At 44.0% G+C, this 21,077-nt stretch overlaps 1 protein-coding gene across 2 annotated transcripts; it reads left to right on the forward strand.

Moving 5' to 3' along the window:
* The first annotated feature begins 2,774 nt into the window (after window positions 1-2,774).
* On the forward strand, window positions 2,775-19,684 carry LOC111157140 (arylsulfatase E (chondrodysplasia punctata 1)). 2 transcript variants are annotated; one of them, XM_022518393.1, is made up of 10 exons: window positions 2,775-2,827; window positions 3,856-4,005; window positions 5,396-5,517; window positions 7,010-7,132; window positions 9,583-10,006; window positions 11,118-11,254; window positions 13,310-13,444; window positions 14,141-14,303; window positions 16,336-16,457; window positions 19,280-19,684. In XM_022518393.1, exons 1-10 carry the CDS (start codon window positions 2,805-2,807, stop codon window positions 19,657-19,659), a joined length of 1,779 nt encoding a protein of 592 aa, XP_022374101.1. In that variant the 5' UTR covers window positions 2,775-2,804; the 3' UTR covers window positions 19,660-19,684. The 2 variants fall into 2 exon arrangements, with proteins under 2 accessions (XP_022374101.1, XP_022374102.1); XM_022518394.1 differs by lacking the exon at window positions 3,856-4,005 and having other exon boundaries at window positions 2,805-2,827.
* The last annotated feature ends 1,393 nt before the right edge of the window (window positions 19,685-21,077 follow it).

Genomic DNA, 21,077 nt, shown 5'->3' on the forward strand with positions numbered 1-21,077 from the left:
GGCAATCTTGCAGAAGCGATTTTGCAAAAAGGAAAAAAAAAAAAGAAAAGAAAAGCAAAAACATCAGGGACACGTTTCCAACCCCCTCTTCCCTGGGGTGATTTCAAAAAGCAATGCAGATCGGAATGAACTAGAAACTTAATCCGGAGCCTGGGGAAATGGAACGATCCTAGATTCCTACAGGTCTCAGAGCATGGGGAGTGGATGTGGGAGGAATCCTGGAGATGGGAAACTCAGCTAGATTCCGGAACGGGGCTCAGGCAGAGTGGCAAAGGCAGGCGTGTTGCCCTGGGGCTAGAGGACAGCCAGGAAGCAGGAGTGCAGTCTCATCCCCGCCTGGAAGACGGTCAAAGCCTACTTTACGCCACGCGCCCTGTTTTCCCTTTTTTTTAAAAACTGGGGTCCCACTGACCGAAAACCTTGTACTAGTTTGACGGATACAGCTTGTGCATTTGAGACACGCCAAAACTGCTTTGCGATTACGACACGGGTCCTAGCGAATTTCTCCAGGATGTCACATATTTACCATTCCTTTTTTATTTTTGCTTTGAGAAAGATTAAGATCTGGTCTAGAGGCCACGTTGAGCGCCGTCGGCTATGAGCGCTATGTTGTGCATTGGATTGCCAGGACGTACCCCTCTTCTGGTTGCAGGGTAGTCCCTTAAACCTCACCTCTCCAAACCCCTCCAACCCAGACCCCTGGAAGCCACCGCGCCACTCTCTGCTTTCACTCCACCGTGTTTTCTTAAAGTTTTCTCTGCTAACAGGATGCCAATCTGAAGAAAAAAGTAGGCAGCATTCCATAAACTGCTGAGTTCATTTCCAAATATATATACACACACACTTCCTTTATGTAGCTAAATATACAGAACATATCATTTAGAAGCTAGACCCATATTTGGCGTAAGGAAACCTCATATGGGTTTTCAATTACCGTTGGCTCTCAGACCTAGACTGTCAACGATAACCACATATGACGGCTACAACCAGCCACCTTCCCCCAGAAAAGTCAGAGGCATCCCCTCATAGGCTTTTTCTGGCAAAAACCCAAAATTTTACATATATATAGATAAAATGCCTGTCCCAGCTGCCCATAACGACCATGTCTACTTCATACTCTAGTGTATATTTTATATTTTTAAATACTACAGACACGTTATGTATTACCATGTCATAATGTCTATTTCCTGTATGTGTGTATCACCATATGATGTATAATGTGTTATTTAATTTATAAGGATACGTAAATAAAAATATTTATAAAGACCCCCTGAGATGTCATGATTTAAGATCTGTAGCCCAAAGCCGTAAGCTGGACCAAACTAAGAGTGGGTTGCATGAGGATAGTATGAAAAGAAAACATTTCCAGCTTCCGTCCTCTGCTCGTTCTGAGACACATTGCTCAAAACCATCTACTTGTAAAAGCAAGTCAGGTAGACAGAATCCCCAATATCCTAGTTCTCCATCAGAAGAGGGGAGTGGCTTCACCAACAATGCACACTCTAGGAGCTTTGAGCTCTAGGACCTTCTGGAAAAGGCAAAGTTATGGAGACACTGAAAGATCAGTGGTTGCTGGAGTTTGGGGCCAAGGAGGGATGAACAGGGGCAGCACTGGGGGTTTTTAGGGCTATGAAACCACTCTGTAGGACACTATAATGGTGGGTCCATGTCATTATACATTTGTCCAAACCCATAGAATGGGCACCACCAAGAGGAAACCCTAATGTAAGCTAAATACTTTGGATGCTAGAGAAAGCACATAGCTACTGTCCCAAAGGGTGACATCGTTCACCCTCCAGAAGCAAACCAAGATGTGCACGGAGGTCAGTGGCTCACACCTCAGGAAAATCCTTTCTGGAAGTGAAGCAAATAAACAGCCATGGTTGGGTGCTAGACATGGCCCAGTGGTGGAACCCATCAGGTTTTATCACACATGGAAACGTCCCTATGCTGGATGTGCAGTCTACATACAGTGCACAAAGGAACCTAGCCCATGAGGTCTATCTCTGCACAAGCTCTGCCCTGTCCCTGCTGCACATAACAGCCTTCTGTTTGACCACAGGCTCATTGCCTTGTCCTCAAGGTGAAACAAATACTGTGTGCAAAAGTGTGAGAAATCACCTGAGATGGCTAGGAAGTTTAGAAAGAACCCCATACCACCTGTGGTCAAAGACTGATGTCCACAGAATATGAAGGAGGCAGAAAGTTCAGGCTGCACTTGAAGGACACAGAGCCCATAGGCCTCTCTCAGGAACAGCTTACATGGGGCAAGGTGGTGCTCATGGGAGGGCTGGATGCCTCCCAGGCAGAAGCATCCCCCAACATGGAAGCCAACATCACTTCAAACAACTCGTGAGTAGGTCTTCAAGGTCACTGCAAGGGCTGAGCTGATTGAGGTCATTGACCCACAGAAATCCAAAGTTGGCTTTCCCCTAATGTCTGAGCCAGGGGATGGGGGGTGGGATGGGGAGTTCGTATTTAATGGGGACAGAGTTTCAGTTGGGACAGATGAGATCATCTGGGAAAAAAAAAAAATCCATATCGTCCGGCCTTTGAAAGTCATGCATTCTACATTCTTAACATGGTGTTCAGCATCTTAAAAGCCTTTTCAATGGGGGAAGGCCATTCTTTTTATGAGAGTTTTTGGTCATTGTTTTAAGGTTTCGTTGATATCATCGGAGAGAATCAAAGTCTCCCTTTCGCTAAATACTTAGCATTTTATGCATGGAATGAGTGTATGTCTGCTGCCTTTGTTATGACAGATCTCCTTTATTCCTTCCAGGCAATAAAAGTCAGGAGAGAACATGTTACCTCGGGACCACTGTTGGTAAGACAGGATTACATGCGATGCTTGATCTTCTGTTTCTGCTTCTACATTTCTTTTTGTCCCTTTGTCAGGATGCATGGACAAAGTGGTCTTGTTCACCTAGTCATTGATGGTGCATCTGGGGCAGTGATCGTGGGACTCGGGATTCCTATCAATGATCCACACCCCCCATCCGGGAGCTTCTGAAGGAAGTCTGTTTCCCTATTCCCAAACCCAGTTGTCCGGTTTTCCAGGGAGTCCATATTGCAGATCTTTGGTGACTCAGATCTCATCTTTACTCCATGGCACTGGGGATGGCAGCACTCTTGTCCTGCTGTGTATGCATGAGCCCAAGGTGGCTTCCATGTAAAGAGAGAGGAGGGGCTCCACAGATGCCATGGTTATGGGGTTATGATAGTGATGGTGGTGGGAAAGCCCCCAAGCTCCATGGCAATTCTTTCTCCTGATGTGCCACCACCAAGTGTCTCTGCTTTGGGCTGGAACCTCAAAAGACCCACTTCCCATCATGAAAAAAGTCATGCTAGAATATATGGAGACTTTTAATAGACTCAGGATCAACAGCTGGTATTGGTAAGCCCTTGCCCTGACTTTTCTTCTCTGTCTTGCTCTGGTCAGTGGTCCAACTGCTTACTAAGCGTCACAGATAACCAAGTTCAACACGGTTGACTTACTTAAGGAAAAATGAAGAGGCAAAGGGGAAGGAGCTGTAGCTATTCTAGGGACCTGATCCATGCCTAATAAGAAACAAAATAAGGTTTTTTCTTAATCATGGGTGTGATGACCTAACAGACTCCAGGGCTTAAAATGCCAAAAAATGTTGACAGTTGAAATAAAACCATCAAGAGCATGAGTTGTCTTCAACTAAGAAAAAGTCAAATGCCCAAGAATGTACTTAACTATTCTACAATGTGATGCTAATATCAAAGTCCCCTAAAATGTGAACTTGCCTAAAAAAGTCCTACCTACGGAAGTCACGTACAAGACATGGGATAGCAGAGTTAAGCGTTCATCGGCACCTTGTCTTTCAGGAGCTGGCTGGCTGTGATGGTTGGCATGCTTCTAGGTGTGAGGCCTTCAGCTTGCAGGGATTTATCTGGTGGGCGTCCAAACATCCTTCTTCTGATGGCAGATGATTTTGGCATTGGTGACATTGGCTGCTATGGCAACAAGAGCATCAGGCAAGGATTCTGAGAGTCGTTCATCTGGGACCCCAATGAAGACATGACTGACCATGGATCTAACTCTCCATATGTGCTATCCAAACTTTGATGGGACTCTGCACACACTTCCTTTCATGGCCCCTAACCCATCCTTCTTCCCACCCCAGTGCTAACCCCAGCTCAGATTCATCCTACCTGTGACTCATCACTTCACTTTTAGACGTGTTTTCACCAGCATGGTCCAAGATGGACAGTGTTTAAAATTCGTTGGTGTTGCGTCAGAGTCAATGACCCGAGTTTCCTCACGCTCCACTTCCACCCATCAGCCCAACTCCATCCATTCATGCATGGCTTCAGCACTCCCTGCTGAAAAGCTCTGCTTCTGACGGACAAATCCATGTCCCTATCACCACCAGATATGACATGTTTATCTATCATTGCTGACCCATCTCTCTAAGAAGGAGCTCACCCCATAGCCTCGATCACAATCTAATTGTCTTTGGAGACCCAGCTTAGGCAACACCAAGAACCTGCCTCTGAATCCCACCCCCACCACAATATGTTGATGCTGAGAAATACAATTTTCATGAGTTCCATTAAAGAAGGCACCCCAGATTCTCGGTTCTGGATTTCCCATTATGCCCATCTCTGTACCAGCAGCATGCTGCAGAAATTTAGTAAAAATATTGAACTGAGTTTATGTTACTTCAATGGTACAGATGACATTTGAAGTTCTTGCTACTGCCTTTTGGTCATTCCCAAGAACACCTTGATAGGTTAAAGGATGATGGGCTGATTTTCTTTCTTTTTGGAAATTTAAATTCAGTTAATTAACGTATAATGCATTATTGGTTTCTGAGGCAGAGCTCAGTGATTCATCAGTCTTATATAATACCCAGTGCTCATCCCATCATGTGCCCTCCTTAACACCCATCATCCAGTTACCCCACCTTCCCACCACCTTCCCAGCAAACTTCAGTTTGTGTCCTATACTTAAGTGTCTTTTATGGTTTGTCTTCTGTTCTTATTTCATCTTGTTTTATTTTTTCCTTCCTTTTCCTCTGATCCTCTGTTTTATTTCTTAAATTCCATATATGAGTGAGATCATATAATAGTTGTCTTTCTCTCATTGACTTATCTGGCTTAGCATAATACCCTCTAGTTCCATCCACATCATTGCAAATGGCAAGATTTCATTCTCTGTGATGGCTGAGTCATATTCCACTGTATATATATAGACCATATCTTCTTTATCCATTCATCTATTGGTGGACATCTGGGCTCTTTCCATAGCTTGGTTATTGTGGACATTGATGAGATGAATTTCTATTAAATATGTTGATATGCTTATAGGAGACCGTACGTGTTTGTTTGTTAAGAAATAACACTGTCATATTTCCCTCTGTAGGACTCCAAATATTGACCGCCTCGCAGAGGACGGTGTGATGCTTACCCAGCACGTGGCAGCTGCATCAGTGTGCACCCCAAGCAGGGCTGCTTTCTTAACGGGCAGATACCCTCTCCGATCAGGTTTGTCCTCTCTCACATCTAACCATGGCTCTGGAGAAGAAAAGGATCCCTATATTAGAGATACTAAAGCATGGGTCCACTGCTATAGTGGGGAGAAAATAATGTAACCCCTCCATCTTTCTACCAGATTAGACCCCTTAAGAGCCATAGAGCCCTGTAGGTAATGAGGTGACACAGGCAGAGGGATTGAGTAGGGAGGGAGCAAAAGTTTGAAGTCTGTGTGATGTCTTTGGCATCCTTCTGCCCTTTGGCCCTAAAGATAAGGAACCTCCATATCAAGCGTTATCCCCTTTGGTTAAAGCCAACTGATTATAGACGTTAACCATTTCTTTAAAAACCTTTACAGAAAACACCTAAACTAGTGGACTAGTGTCTGAATAACTGGGGACTAGTGTTTGAATAACTGTGGACTGGCCTGGCCATGTGACTCTCACAGATTCTCCTATATATGGGTCCCTGGCATCTTCTCATGCCCCCAGGAAAGACAGAATTCTGGCTAACATAAATTTATGTTCCACTACTCTCCCACTCAACCAGATGTATGCTCAAAGCTTTGGAAAATCTCAGAATGAATTCTCCAAGTTCCCAAACGATGATGGTTGAGATATGTTCAGTCTTGGAGCCAAGTAGATCTTCTCAGATCTTCCTAGTGAAGACTGAGCTGCATTCATAAAATCAGTCTAGGAGGTACAGAACATCTTTCAAGTTAGTGGTTCTTGGCTGTATACTGCAGAGCTTTAGAAAAATATTTAACCTATGTTTTTAAACACTTGAATAATTGAGTGAATTGAGTTGAATAAGATATCAGGGTCAGTGTGAATTATATCCATGCCTCCCTACTTTGTTAGCATACATGGATCATCTGGGGCATCTTGTAACCATTCCAAATCCCAAATTCCACCCCCAACTAATTACGATCATAATCTCTGGGGAGGCACCTGATTGGCTCAGTTGGCTAAGCATCTGACTCTTGGTTTCAGCTCAGGTCACAGTCTCAGGGTCGTAAGACTGAGCTCCACGTTGGGCCCCACTTTCCGTCCAGAGTCTGCGTGAGAGTCTCAATTCCTCCCTCAACCCTCTGCCTTTCCCCCGGCTTGCACTCTCTCTCCCTAAAATAATGAATGAATTAATTAATTAATTAAAATCTTAAAAAAAATAAAATCACAAGCTCTGGATTGAAAACCAGGTCTCAGAATATTTTCAAGCTCCCCAAATGATTCCAAAGCCCAGATGAGTTTGAAAATCTTTGGATTATATCAAGAGTCTGGTGCAATTATAAAACCATTTTTAATTCTCTTTCCTTTTTTCACTTAATTCTCTTTGTGTTTATAACCTTCACATAACAGGACAACAGTTTTTCTTGCTAAGTTTCCAATTAATGTTTCACAGCATATTTTAAATGAAAAAAAATCATCATTATTATTGTCATTATCATTATTATTAACATGTCGTTGTCGGATGGTAACATTTCTTTGAAAATGGTTCCCCAAAGGTATGGTTTCCAGCAATGGTTATCGTGTTGTTCAGTGGACCGGAGCATCTGGAGGGCTCCCAACCAATGAGACAACTTTTGCAAAAATATTAAAAGACAGAGGATATGCCACTGGGCTAATAGGTATGTATATTTTTAAAGCATTAAGTACATTTCCTTTATATGGAGAGTGTAGTCAACCAAAAACCTTGGGAATGAAATGGTTTTGATGCAGTGGGATTGTCCACCAGGCAGAAAGCTCCACAAGTGCAGGAATGACCTGAGTACCCAGACTGCCTTGTGTGAAGTAGATGCTGAAGATATATTAAATTTAATGAAACACCTGACATTTCATAGTATTTGCTGATGTACCATGATAAAAAAAAGGGGGGGGGTGACATTTTTTCCTAATGTCAACAAGTTACCAACAATTTCCGTAATGTTTTCCCTAAATTCTGCACAGAAATGGGACTGCAGGGCTTAGTACTTCCCTGCTTCCATAAATAGCGTGCTTATCTTTCTAGATGTCAACAAACCATGTCATGTACAAAATGAAACACAATGAAGGCTAGGAGTTTCTTGAGAGGGGACCAAGCTGTCATTGTTACCATCATGTTATAGTGATAATGTTTATTAAACAGTGCCATTTACTGATCATGAACAGCAAGACTAGCTGATACATGGAGTATCCAATCCAATAGACTTATTATAATTTTTTTGAGATAGAAGTCTATTCTCATGGGACACTTCTTGGAAAATCTCATGAGGTTTTCTGGATGAGAGACGGCCATTTGGGGTGGTGGGAAGACACAAAGGTCTCTATCAATGCTCTAATAGTGACAGGGGAGAAGATAAGCATCTGCGTTTGATTGAACTTGAAAGCTGTGCTCCATAGAACTTCTGACTTACCATGACCCTGACTACCATTACAGTGGTTTAACAAAGAGGGACAATTCCAAAGTCAGGAAATTGTTTACCAACACTGAGAACAGCAGATCATTTTCTAGAACAATGTGAGCCCTCTGTGCCTTCCTTACTGCTCTGACACAGATCTTTGCAAATTTAGCTAGAGTAGACTGAATAACAGTCACCAAAGATATCATATCCTACACACTGGAAGGTAAAAAATATATTACCTTATATGGAGAAATGGTCTTTGTAGATGTGGTTAAATGAAGGATCTTGAGATGAGGAGATTTTCCTGGATTACCCAGGGAAGCTTTATATGCAAGGTCAAGACTCCTTTTAAGACAGACATAAACGTCAAAAATGGGCAGAAGACATGAACAGACACATCTCCAAAGAAGACATACAAATGGCCAACAGACACATGACAAAATGTTCATCATCACTAGCCATCAGGGAGATTCATATCCAAACTACATTGAGACACCACCTTACACCAGTTAGAATGGCCAAAATCAACAAGACAGGAAACAACGTGTGTTGGAGAGGATGTGGAGAAAGAGGAACCCTCTTACACAGTTGGTGGGAATGCAAGTTGGTGCAGCCATGTTGGAAAACAGTGTGGAGATTCTTTAAGAAATTAAAAAATAGAGCTTCCCTATGACCCTGCAATTGCATGACTGGGTATTTACCCCAAAGATACAGATGTAGTGAACAGAAAGGCCATCTGTACCCCAATGCTTATAGCAGCAATGGCCACAGTCGCCAAACTGTGGAAAGAACCAAGATGCCCTTCAACGGACAAATGGATAAGGAAGATGTGGTCCATATACACGATGGAGTATAATGCCTCCATCAGAAAGGATGAATACCCAACTTTTGTAGCAACAGGGACGGGACTGGAAGAGATTATGCTGAGTGAAATAAGTCAAGCAGAGAAAGTCAATTATCATATGGTTTCACTTATTTGTGGAGCATAACAAATAGCATGGAGGACAAGGGGAGATGGAGAGGAGAAGGGAGATGGGGGAATCAAAGGGGGAGATGAACCATGAGAGACTGTGGACTCTGAGAAACAAACAGGGTTTTGGAGCAGGGGGCGGGGGTTTAGGTGAGCCTGGTGGTGGGTTTTATGGAACACTGGGTGTGGTGCATAAACAATAAATTTTGGAACACTGAAAATTAAATTAAATTAAATTTAAAAAGACAGACATAGAGGGATATATGACACGGAAGGGGAGAAGGCAGTGTGGCCACAGAAGCAGAGTGGGAGGGATATGACCACAAGTTAAGGAACTTTAGGAGCCCCCAGAAGTAGAAGAGGCAGGATAGATTCTCCCCAGGAGCCTACAGAGGGAGCACAGTCCTGTCCAACCTTGATCCTGGGCTTCCAGCTTCAGAACTGTGGGAACATAAATTCCTATTGTTTGAAGGAACCACGCTAATGTTAATTTGTTTCAGTAGCACAGGAAACAACGTACCACATAATGCTGCCACACAGGTGCCTCATTGTTCTGTAACAGTGCTAAGCCAGGTTGTGGTTGAAACAGCCGTGAACACTACCCACGTCTTTGAACTTCCCCACCCTGTTCGTGCATGCGGCAGAACAGCTGGAAGAGGGCAAGCCTGCAATACCTACTAACCCATGATGAGGCAGTTGTGACATGGGAATCCTCTTTGCCTTTCAGGAAAATGGCATCTGGGCCTCAACTGTGACTCTTCCAATGATCACTGCCACCACCCCATCAGCCACGGATTTGACCATTTCTACGGAATGCCGTTTTCCATGATGGGAGATTGCATTCACTGGGAACTGTCGGAGAAGCGTGTAGGCATGGAGCACAAACTCCACGTCTGCTTCCAAATCATGGCCTTTGCTGCCCTCACACTCACTGCTGGGAAACTCACCCATCTGACATCGGGCTCATGGACGCCGGTCATCTGGTCGACCATTGCCGCCATCTTGCTCTTTGTGACCTCCTGTTTCATAGGGGTCCTGATTGTTCATGCAGACTGCTTTCTGATGAGAAACCACACCATCACGGAGCAGCCCATGCACTTTCAAAGGACGACGCCTCTTGTTCTGAAAGAGGTCTTGTCCTTTGTCCAACGGTGAGCATCAAAGGGCCAGCTTCATGCTAGCACTCTGAACCATGATGAAAATGCATCTCGAAAAGTTGTTCCACTTTCTTTCTGTAACGGAGATACGAATGGTGAAATCATTCTGGCTCAGGAAGACATTTTTGGTAAAATGTGTCGGAAATGATGTTCCATTGAGCCCAAGTTGATGGTGCCAATTAAAACAGGTGACAGGGTGGTTGAAGTTTGCTGTTGTCCCCCAGTCCTTGGAGCCAGTCCCATTATGTAAGCACCCACTGATCACCACAGACCATATTTAACTCACAAAACAAACTGAATTACCTGAAGATTTACAATAAATATAAATATTTTTTAAAGCTCTATCATCAGAACTAAGTCGTCCTGTTGCTAACTCTATCGTAAACGTAAATTTGAATAACAAAGGCACTTACTATGTCAGAGCTAAGAGGGGCAGGATATAAAGCTACATCACACAGAGCCAGTTCCATGCTCCCCAAGTGTTTCTGTAAAGAGGGGGACACCATAGAACCCCAATTCACCTGGTGGAGAAGAGGTTGTGATCATGTTCCAGAACATTCTTTTCATGGGCTTGCCTAACATGGGTCAGAAATGATACTGATAATTACTGTCGAAGACAAGAGAGGAACAGATGAGGCACCACCTAGATGGGGGACAATCAAATTGAAATTAATAACCTAATACTTGCCATTTTTAAAGTGTGTTTTAAAATAACTATGTCATATATCCTAAACTTTGTTGCTTGAGAGCAATTAAAAAGAAAACCAAACGTGAAACAATCACTTTATTCTGTATGTTAAGGTTCTAAATGGGAACATACACTGAACTAATTGAAATAAACGTCAGATCAGACAGTTGCCTGGGCTTCCATCTTACATTCACTTGCCAGAAGTATGTAGAGTTATAAATTGATAAAATTCGGGGGGGGGGGGGACGTGTATAGTATCAGTGTGAATTTTTCAAGAGACTTTAGAAGGGTAAAGTCATCACATTAAAGAGCAGCAGATATCCTTGTTGAAGGAAGTGACAAACTAGATCTCTATTTTGTGTCTCTAGGACCTCAATCTATCCTTAAGTAAAAATAACTCCAGTTACTTATTTTCAGGAACAAGCACAGACCTTTCCTCCTCTTTGTCTCCTTTCTACACGTGCACACCCCTCTGATCACTACGGAGATGTTCCGTGGGAAGAGCGTGCACGGGCTGTACGGGGATAACACAGAAGAGATGGACTGGATGCTGGGTAAGTGCCTTTTCCCAGTGAAAATGGGACGGGTGCCCCTCCCAAAACAGCAGGAGGAAAGGACATACAGAATGAGATGAGATTAACTGTGTTTGCTTTCTTTCTGCTCACCACACTGTCTTAGGTGGGTTGATTTCTTATTTTTCTCCAGGAGAACATAGATTAAAATCCCCATAGGTAGGATTGTCTTGCTTTGTTCTCCCTGTGCATCCCCTGGGTTTGGAATGATGCCTGGTATGACACAGAGTGCACATTTCTTCAGTGGGTACATTGGATGTAAACACAGTGACTCCCTTGAGGCTCAAGCAAGGACTTGGATGACCTTGGGTTGACATGCTGGTGGACATAGAGGGCTAGGAGCTGCAACATAATGGGAATCAGAGATTTTAGGAGAAAACATGATTTTAATAATCCATTGAAAACATTACCTTGGAGAAAATTGTTGGCAAAATTGCTGGAGGTTGGGAGATAGGTAGGCAAAGATTGATGTCACAATATGTCCCCAGTGCAACTTCAGGACAGACTGACTCATCATTGCCACTATGGTCCTTGTGTGGAAAAGATTAAGAATCTCTGGAAAATACAGCTATTTTATGTGATGTCAAACATGGTGTGTTTAAAATAGAATTCACCATGCCACAACTTGAGGGAAAATCTTTTGAATGAAAGACCTGCAGATATATGTAATCCGATACATACTGAATGATAAAGTCTGAAATTCTACAGTACAGAGTTAAGAACCCCCTAAGTCCATCATATAAGGAATTCTTAAGACCTAGGTCAAGAATCTTCTCTATGGTTTCAGTGTCTCTGTGCTCCTTGATTGAGACTGATGGTTCTTGATTGAGTTTCAAACTCAGTCAAGCCACAATATGACAACTTCTTTAATGAAAATCATGGTCCAGGTGTAGATAGGTGGAGGACAGGGGATTTTTAGGAAAGAGAAACTATTTTGTCTGGTACTATAACACTAGATACATGGTATTATGCATTTATCAAAACCCTTAGAATGTACAACACCAAGAGCGAACCACCATAGAAACTATAGACTTTAGTTAATAAGAGTTTATCGGTATTGGCTCATAGATCACATTATGACTCAGCTTATCTATAAAACCAAAAGCTGTTTTAAAAAAAAATAAAATCTATTCATTGAAGGAGGGGGATTTCCTAGAACCATAGATTTTAAGTCTTCAGCAACTGAAGACAAAGAAATGGCTTAACTACAGATGGAACAAAGAAAGAGAAAAATAATAGGGACATGGCTAATTTCAAGCTAAGGGGATGGAAAATGGTCTTCATTGTGCTCAGTCAAACCCATGAAAATGCAGTATCACCAGACTGGAGAAAAAAGCAAGAACCAACTCAAAAGACATACTGTTTAAATACAAAGACACAGATAAGGTAGAAGTAAAACCTACCCGGTAACAGGATATACTTGAGACCATAGTCAACTTTCACAACACCAGGTCCTCATGAAAAAGTAGATTGTAAGTTCTGTCTCCTGTTGGAAATAAAATAATATGATTCTTCCCATCCAAATTAAAAAAAAAAAATCTCATAGATATGGTGAATTGCGTCAACCATAAGATTTCCCTTTGAGGTGATTATAAGAGACTTGGAGCCATAGTTGTAAGCCACTCTTCATGGATGGACATACATCGCCAATGCCATTGTCAGCCTTGTTCCTAGGCCCTCTTGATCTCTCCTTTTTCCCCCTCTTTCCCTTTGTTTAATTGAAATATGGTTGACTCTATACTCTTTTTTCTTTTTTGCCTCCTTTCTAAGCTTTTGCTATTTTTTCCTATGTAGTCTATACTCTGTAGCTTGGCTAAAACTTTTTAGAAACAGAATGGGGTATATCTAAGGGTGTATATGCATCTTGAGTCAGTGATATTCGGGATAGCATGATTTTATTGCTACCCACTGCCATTCTATGTGAATACTCAAAGCTCGTTCTCATGGAAATGTCCAAAATGTTGAGACATACAACTGAACAACTTGGTTTAAGATAGTCTCCATTTTGACCTGCTCAAATGCACATATTCTTTGCAGGGAAGATCCTTGATACTTTGGATATGGAAGGTTTGACCAACAGCACTCTTGTTTATTTTACGTCGGATCATGGGGGATCTTTAGAGGCTCAGCTCAGAAACAACCAATATGGCGGCTGGAATGGAATCTACAAAGGTAGAGAGACGATGGGCTTCTTGTTCATGGTCTCTATCCCTACCCTGCAGTTCCCAACCCTTCCCATGGAATGGGGCCATCCACCTCAAGAGAGTCACCACAGAATATTGTTTTTCTGTTTGAGGTGGAAATTATAATTTGTGATTTTTTTTTTCTTTTGCCCAATGCCGTGGTTTTTGGTCTATTCAGAGAATTGTGCAACCATCCCCACCACTTAATAGCAGAACATGGTCATCTCCTCAGAAAGAACCTGAGCACATATTTGCAATCATTCCCTGGTTCCCTCTGTGCCCAGCCCCTGACAACCACCAGCTGAGTTCAATCTCTGTATATTTCCCTAGTGTAACCGTTCCATGGAATCATTCAGTTATGTGGTCTTTGGCCACTGGCTTGCATTCACCAAGCATGAAGTTTTCTAGACTCATTCACATTATGCCAAGTGTTAGTGTTTCATTCCTTTTCATGGCTGAGTAATCTTCCATTGTCTGGATGGACCACACTTTGGTCATCCATTCAAGTGATGGACTCAGGATTTACGCAATGCTTCCAAGGACCGTGGTGGCCACATCATATTCAAACTGGAATTTTACCAACTACAGACACATCCTTATTGGGTGTTCCCCCAAAAGATGGCAAAGCACACTGCCAAAAAAATATGGCACAATCAAATTCTTTTCTGTTCATGTTTACACACAGGTGGCAAAGCGATGGGAGGCTGGGAAGGTGGGATCCGCGTCCCAGGGATCTTCCGGTGGCCTGGGGTGCTGCCAGCCGGCCGAGTGATCCACGAGCCCACCAGCCTGATGGATGTTTTCCCCACTGTGGTCCAGCTGGGGGGCGGTGAGGTGCCCCAGGACAGGTACAGAACAGCTCAAGGAAACCCAAGCAATCAGTTTTGCATACAGACAAACATGTATGTGAATGTCTTTGTCACTTTTGAATTGTGTAACACGTCCATGAAATGAGTCTCTGGGAAAACACTCTATCTAGACTCCCTACTATTAGCCACCAAGATCAGCCACCTGCTTCATTTTATATGGAGAATGCCCATTTTCCTTCTCGTGATTCTTGAGGGGAGGCATTTCACTATGGTGGTCACTGAAAAATCTAACAGTTCGTCACAGGAAATTCCTTTTCGTGGTAGAGATTTTGCATAAATTTCAGTTTTCCTCTGTCTTAAAAATTACAGAAAACTTGGGGGAAAATAGAAAATAAAATTATTTCAGAATCTGATAGTGAATTATGTATACAATTATATAATCATAATTGTCCAATCATAGGATAATAAATGATTCTCATAGTTATAATTGTATGATACATATCATCTATCTAGATCTGTCTAGATATGTAGATTAAGATATATCCTTTAGATATATTTTCCACATTATATATATTATTTATACAAATACATACATTTTTAGTATGTGCATAGACAACAAAATTTAATGACTTCATGTCATTTTCTTTCAACCATCCCCTTATATGTGGACATTAGCCTTGCTTTAAAAAAAAAAAATACTGTCTGGTTACGTTATTGCCAGTCATAATTGTCTCCCAAATAAGAATCCTTTAGAAAGTGAATTCCTGAGTCAAAGAGTATGACCATTTTTAGGTAAATCTCTTGATATATTTTGTCAAACTTTTCCTTAGGAATCACTACCAGTCATATGTGAGGTACCCATTTTAAAACATAACAGAACTAAAATCAATGTCAATTATGTACATGTAATTTATATATATTCATATGTGTCTATATAAGTATACATCTATGTGTGTGTTATAATTTTCACTGTTTTATCCTTAGAGAGGTTGAATATTTCATACCTTGTTGTCTCTTTTCTTGCACTGAATATCATATCTCTGGTTGATTATTTTTCCTACTTGGGTGCTAATTTTTAAATTAATTTATATCACTTGCTTTAAAAATTAAATTTGTCTGACACATATATTGCGAATGTGTTGTTGCATAAGAAGGTAAAATAAATATGGCCATATAGTGTCGGATATAGTTACACACACAGACACATAATCATATACATGTGTCTATGTGTAAATATATATATTTATATATATGTGTATATATATATATTTACACCTTCAAAAATGTATTCATTTACACATATATATATATATATGTTGTAGATAGATTCTTTTGTTTCATTTTTCATGGTAACTAGTAACTCTAAGTAAAATCTCCTTGGGGTTTTGAATTCTCTACCTTGACGAAGAACATTAGTCAAATTAGAGAAAAAGATCCCCTTTGTATGGCTTTTCAAAGTTCATGGTGTGTGTAAAAATCTATCCTTGGTATTGATGATTTTCATCTGGACACAAAGGTTTCTGAAAATTGACCAGGTCCCTGGGGCATAAAAATGCCCGTGGCAACCCCTGCAAATCACATTGCTTGATAATAGGTTTTCTCCTAAGAAGGGTGGAGGAAATGGAAGTGGAATCCCAAGAAACCTCCATCCTGAATGGGAATGGAGCTCCATCTTGGAAACTGAAGAAGACAGGGAAGGGGAGGGGGAGGAAGATGAGGAAGGCAGGGATGGAGGAGGGGAGGAGAGGCAGGACACTGTGTAGACAAGGAAATGGTACCATGTTGATTTAAGAATACAGCATATGCTATCATGGCTTAGAGCCCAATATAGTATAAAACCAAAAAGGCATTTCACTGAATCTTCAGCTTATTCTTGAATTCGTAATAAGGTTGGGTAAATCATAACTTCCGTTGAGCATGTGGGATCCTGGGTGATCTTTTAGCCAAAGGTGATGTTTGTAGACCAATAATGGAGGTGCCTCTTGCAATGCTTCCCTAAGCTTGCGAAGGCTCAAGCATGCCTTCCGTGCACCCCTGCAGCAACCCTGAGTCCCTGTGCTCCTGTCCACAGAGTGATCGATGGCCGGGACCTGCTGCCCTTGCTGCTGGGGACAGCACAGCACTCTGACCACGAGTTCCTGATGCATTACTGTGAGAATTTCCTGCACGCAGTCCGTTGGCACCAACGGGACGGTGAGTACTCTGGGGACCAAGTCACATCTTGGCTTCTGTTCCCGTGGCTTTGCTTCACAACTGGCCCTTTTCTCTCTTTCTGGGCAGTATTTTCCCCGGACACCAGCAACATCCTTCCTGATACAAGCAGTCATTTACCTTATCACCATATTATCTCTGTTTATGGGGTTTTCATATGGCTTTCCTGCACACGAGTGTTGTGGTCTGCCTCTCACCCTCAAAGCCCCTACTCTTCGTCTACATCAGTTTCCACCTGTCTCAACCACCTTAACTCAACAACACGGTTTCACCCTTGTAATAACCATAACTTTGTGGTATAAGCCGCCATGTCCATACCGAATAATTTTTGCATTTTGAAATTTCCTGGGCTATTTTGGCCCAACTGGCCTTTTAAAAGAACTCTAAGATCATTTGCAAGATTATTTTTTTTTAATTCCATGGGAATCTGAATTGCCTTGGCATCCCATGGGTCCATTAACTCAGGGAGAAGTTTGGTTATCTTTACAGTATCAGATTTTCACAACTGAAACCTGTTATATCCCTCCCCTTACTCTTCTTACTGAAAAAGTATGCATTTCATCAAGCATATTATTCCTGTCCCACGTAATGTCATTGTATTTTAATTCCCTTCATGTGTAGAAGGATCTACTGTTCATCTACCCTAACTGGCATTCCCAGAAGTTTTCTGTTTTTAGGGATCATGTTTCTTTCAAAAATTCAGTTCTTCCATTGACTGGAGAACTATTATTTTTAAATTTTATACACAGTTAATTTCTGCTGCTACCTTTGTCTTCTGATAACAGAGTTTCACCTATTTGAGTGACTTTTCTTCATTTTTATGTCCCTATTACTCTCACGTTTCCTGACATTTTCGCCTCTGTTGGATTTGCCCTATGAATTGATCAGATTCGTGACTTTATGATTGCATAGGTTTTCTGATTTTTTTTTCTTCTCGCCAGTGTTTGGGAAGGGCTGTATTCTCCTAGAGCTTTAACTCATCTTTCCATGCCTCAAACCCATTCTCTACAAGTCTCGAACTGTCTGAACAGGAGAGAAGGAATACCTCTTTGGATTTCCCTTATTTGAGGAAATTACCATAGATTTCTTTTTTTTTTTTCCTTAAATGTCCCTCCCTTTTCACCCATTCTTCAATATTATTGTAATCTGGCATGGCTTTTCGTGCTACATTTCATTTTTTAAAAAGTATCTATTACCCATTTCCTTCCATTTTTGAGGGTTTCCTTAAAAACCGTCATTCCATTTTACATCCCAATCTACATCCATGCATGCCTGAGAGCATTAATGGGTGTGTCCAGTGTTCCGATCTGTTCTTTTACACTGTGGCTACCCCATTATGGACTCTCATCTCTCAGTCATTGGACAAATGCTTCTATATTTTTTCAAGGGGAGCAGATGGGGAGTGTATTCCCAGTGCCCAAGCGTCTTCAAGGGCACCCTAACTGGCTCTCACAGATCCACTGTTCATCCTACATGAATAATCCACTTAGCCCCCCTGCTGAAAGCCATCCCAAGACCATCCACGGCACACACATCAGAACAAATTCCTCCAAATTCCTCCTTGTGGGATGACCTATCCCCTCCCCATCTCTGAGAACCCCCCTCAAATAGGGCTGGATCTCCACGTGACTGGATCATTTTCGATGTTCAAATGCAATATTACCTTTTCAGCAAGGCTTTCTTGACCCAAACAAACCCCCCCACGGTGCACCCATCACCCCCCCACCCCAACACACACACACTCACACGTCCACCATCACCTTCCACCCTTTACAATTTTCTTGTTTCTGCGGGTTTACTCCTGTCTGGCCTCTTTTGCCTCCCTAAGACTTGTCTGTCTTCTCCTTGTGCTCAACACGTTTGCTGAATTATCACAGCAGTGAGTGACCTTGCTGGGCCCATAGGGCTATATTCGTGGCTTCCTTCCCAGAGCCCAGGAGGAGCCCTGATCCTGACCCTTATCTGTCCCTGCTTCCTGGTCTTTCTGCCCCTGGAGCTGTTCCTGGAGGAGGCAGGCCCACCAGAACCCTGCTCTCTACGCTCTGGTTACCCACGTGACTCCCCCAGACTCACTGCCCTGTGGGGGATATAAAGCATGGTTGTGGGGGCCTCCCTCCCAAAAGCAGGAAGCCAGGGAGGACAGACAGTGATGCTGGCATGACCCACCTCCATGCAGGAGGATGGTGCAGGAACCCCGATGGACCTCCCTTCCATTCTTGTCAGGGCACTCATCCCGTTCTTGAGGGCTCTGTCCTTGTGACCTGTTAATTCCCCAGAGCCTCCACTTCCTGATTCCATCCTTTTGGGGGTTTGGGCTGCAATATATGAATTTTGGAGGGACACGATTTCAGCCCATGACGCTGTAAAATTCACTCTTTTAAAAGGTACAACTCGGGGGCATTTGACACATTCACCATGTTGTGCAAACAGCACCTGTGTCTCATACCAGAACATTCCATTCCCCCGAAGACACCCCGTCCCTGTTAGCACTCTCTCTCCACTCTCCTCCCCAGCTTTGGGCATCTACTGGTGTTCTTTCTGGGTCTGTGGATTTCCCTGTTGCGGACATCTCCTACCAAGGGGATCCCACACTCTGTGTCCTTGGATATCTGGCTTCTCTCACGGAGCAGCGTTTTTGAGTTTATGCACAAGGTAACAGGTCTCAGAGCTTCATTTATTTTTATGGCTGATCCCATCCCATGGCATGGATGGCCCCCATCTGCTCAACCATTCACTTCAGCTTCTCTCTAGCCATCGTTCTGCTTCTCCACGTCAACCCCCTAAGATTCTCGTCCTTCCCTCAGGAGGAAGACTGTGGAAAGTCCACTATACAACCCCGGTGTTCCACCCAGAAGGCGCCGGTGCCTGCTACGGGAGAGGGTTCTGCCCGTGCTCTGGAGACCAAGTGGCCCATCACGACCCACCTTTGCTCTTCGACCTGTCCAGAGACCCCTCCGAAGCCCACGTCCTCACCCCGGACACGGAGCCCTTGTTCCATCAGGTGATGGACACAGTCGCACGGGCCGTGGATGAGCATCGCCAGACGCTCAGCCCGGTTCCTCTGCAGCTGGACACGCAGGGCAACACCTGGAAACCCTGGCTCCAGCCCTGTTGTGGCCGGTTCCCCCTCTGCTGGTGTGATAGGGAAGGTGACCCGGCATCACTACCTGCCGGGGAGAGCTAGCTCCCTCCCTCGTCCTGGTACTTCTTGGTCCAAATACAACTCCCTGTGAAGTTATGATGTCCCTTTATGTGGCTGGGACAGTTCTGCACCCCGAAACCCAAAAGGTATAAGGAAGACACAGCAGTGTGCCATCACCCTTAAGTCAACCGAACCACATTGGGCTTGTTAAGCCCCCTTGGATTCCCAAAGAGTGAGGAGCAAAGCCCCTCCTGCCATGGGGATTTCCATTCCCCAACCCCAGCCCCACCCGGAGGAGGCTGCTCTGTCCCCATCCAGACTCACAGTCCCAGTGGAAGATACTTCCAAACCAGATGGGTTTGCCAACAAAGGCCAGGGGAGCACCAAACATAGCCCAGAAAAGGTGTGACTGGGGCTAGTTTAAAGAGTTTAGGTTTATTAACACTTTTCAAGTGATTATTCTCTGCAAACAGATGCCCTAGAAATTTAGGGAAACCCAGAACTTGGTGGGGGGCTGTGCTGTGTATTCAGTGTTCTCCCACTCTGTGTGGGAGGTCCTTGCATTAGCACCAAGCCCCCTGGCCCGCAGGCTCTGCACGGGACATGCCCAGGACGGGACACCAGCAGGATGGGGACTTTGTTCCGGACCCTGCACCCAAGCCCCTCTCCCTGCACATACACGCACGCCTCGCGCCCCACCACCATCACTTTGCAAGACGGCAGCTTTAACCCCCTAACTTCATCCTCTCCAAGCTGCAGAGCTGGGAAGTCCTGAGATCAAGGTGTGAACCGGGTGGGCTTCTCCCGAGACCTCCCGGGAAATGTGAGCTAATTAGGGCCGCCAGTTCTAAGGCAAAATCGTCTTTTCTCCGAACAGATCCTTCGGCAAACTGCCCCAGCCCTCAAGCTCTTGGCAAGCCTTAATTCCCAGTGACTATCTCCACAAAACGCAGAACGGAGTTGGAAAGGGACAAAGAGAACTCCGGACAGCTAATGGGGACCAGAACAGGGAGGTGACCACCAGGTAGACCCCCTGGTGTCAAGTCCTGTGGGTGAGGGTCTAACTAGCCTAGCTCACACCTGACTCCTGCCCCCACCTTGACCACAGAGAAGGGGAATGGCATCCCAGACCCTAGTGAAACAGAATTCACATCCAGGCTGCCTGACCGCACGGGAGCAGTCCCCAGAACTTTCCAGACCTTGCTGGAAACTGCTGGGGTTCCCCGAGCCCAGATCCAGCCCGGGTTCCACATCCTCTCCCGGGAGTGCCCGCCCGGAGGCCACCCGGAGACTCGGGAAAACCGGTTTCCAAGATCAATTCCCGGAAGGCCCTGGGCGACAGGAGATTAACCGGATTAGGGCGGGACGGGGCCCTACTGCCTGGAGGCCTCCGCTGCGTGGGCGGGTCCGGGCTCCGCGCGCTGGGGCCAAGGTCCTGTGCGCCCCGCCCGCGCGCCGCC

The sequence above is a fragment of the Enhydra lutris genome, unplaced genomic scaffold (assembly GCF_002288905.1).
Source record: "Enhydra lutris kenyoni isolate GAN:26980312 unplaced genomic scaffold, ASM228890v2 scaffoldscaffold52, whole genome shotgun sequence".
Classification (NCBI taxonomy): domain Eukaryota; kingdom Metazoa; phylum Chordata; class Mammalia; order Carnivora; family Mustelidae; genus Enhydra; species Enhydra lutris.

Excerpts from the sequence above, each read along its gene's own strand:
- LOC111157140 (XM_022518393.1), top strand. The coding sequence starts at position 2,805 with ATGTTACCTCGGGACCACTGTTG. Across the intron at positions 10,007-11,117 it reads GTCTTGTCCTTTGTCCAACG|GAACAAGCACAGACCTTTCC; the intron begins GTGAGCATCAAA and ends ACTTATTTTCAG. Across the intron at positions 11,255-13,309 it reads AGAGATGGACTGGATGCTGG|GGAAGATCCTTGATACTTTG; the intron begins GTAAGTGCCTTT and ends TATTCTTTGCAG.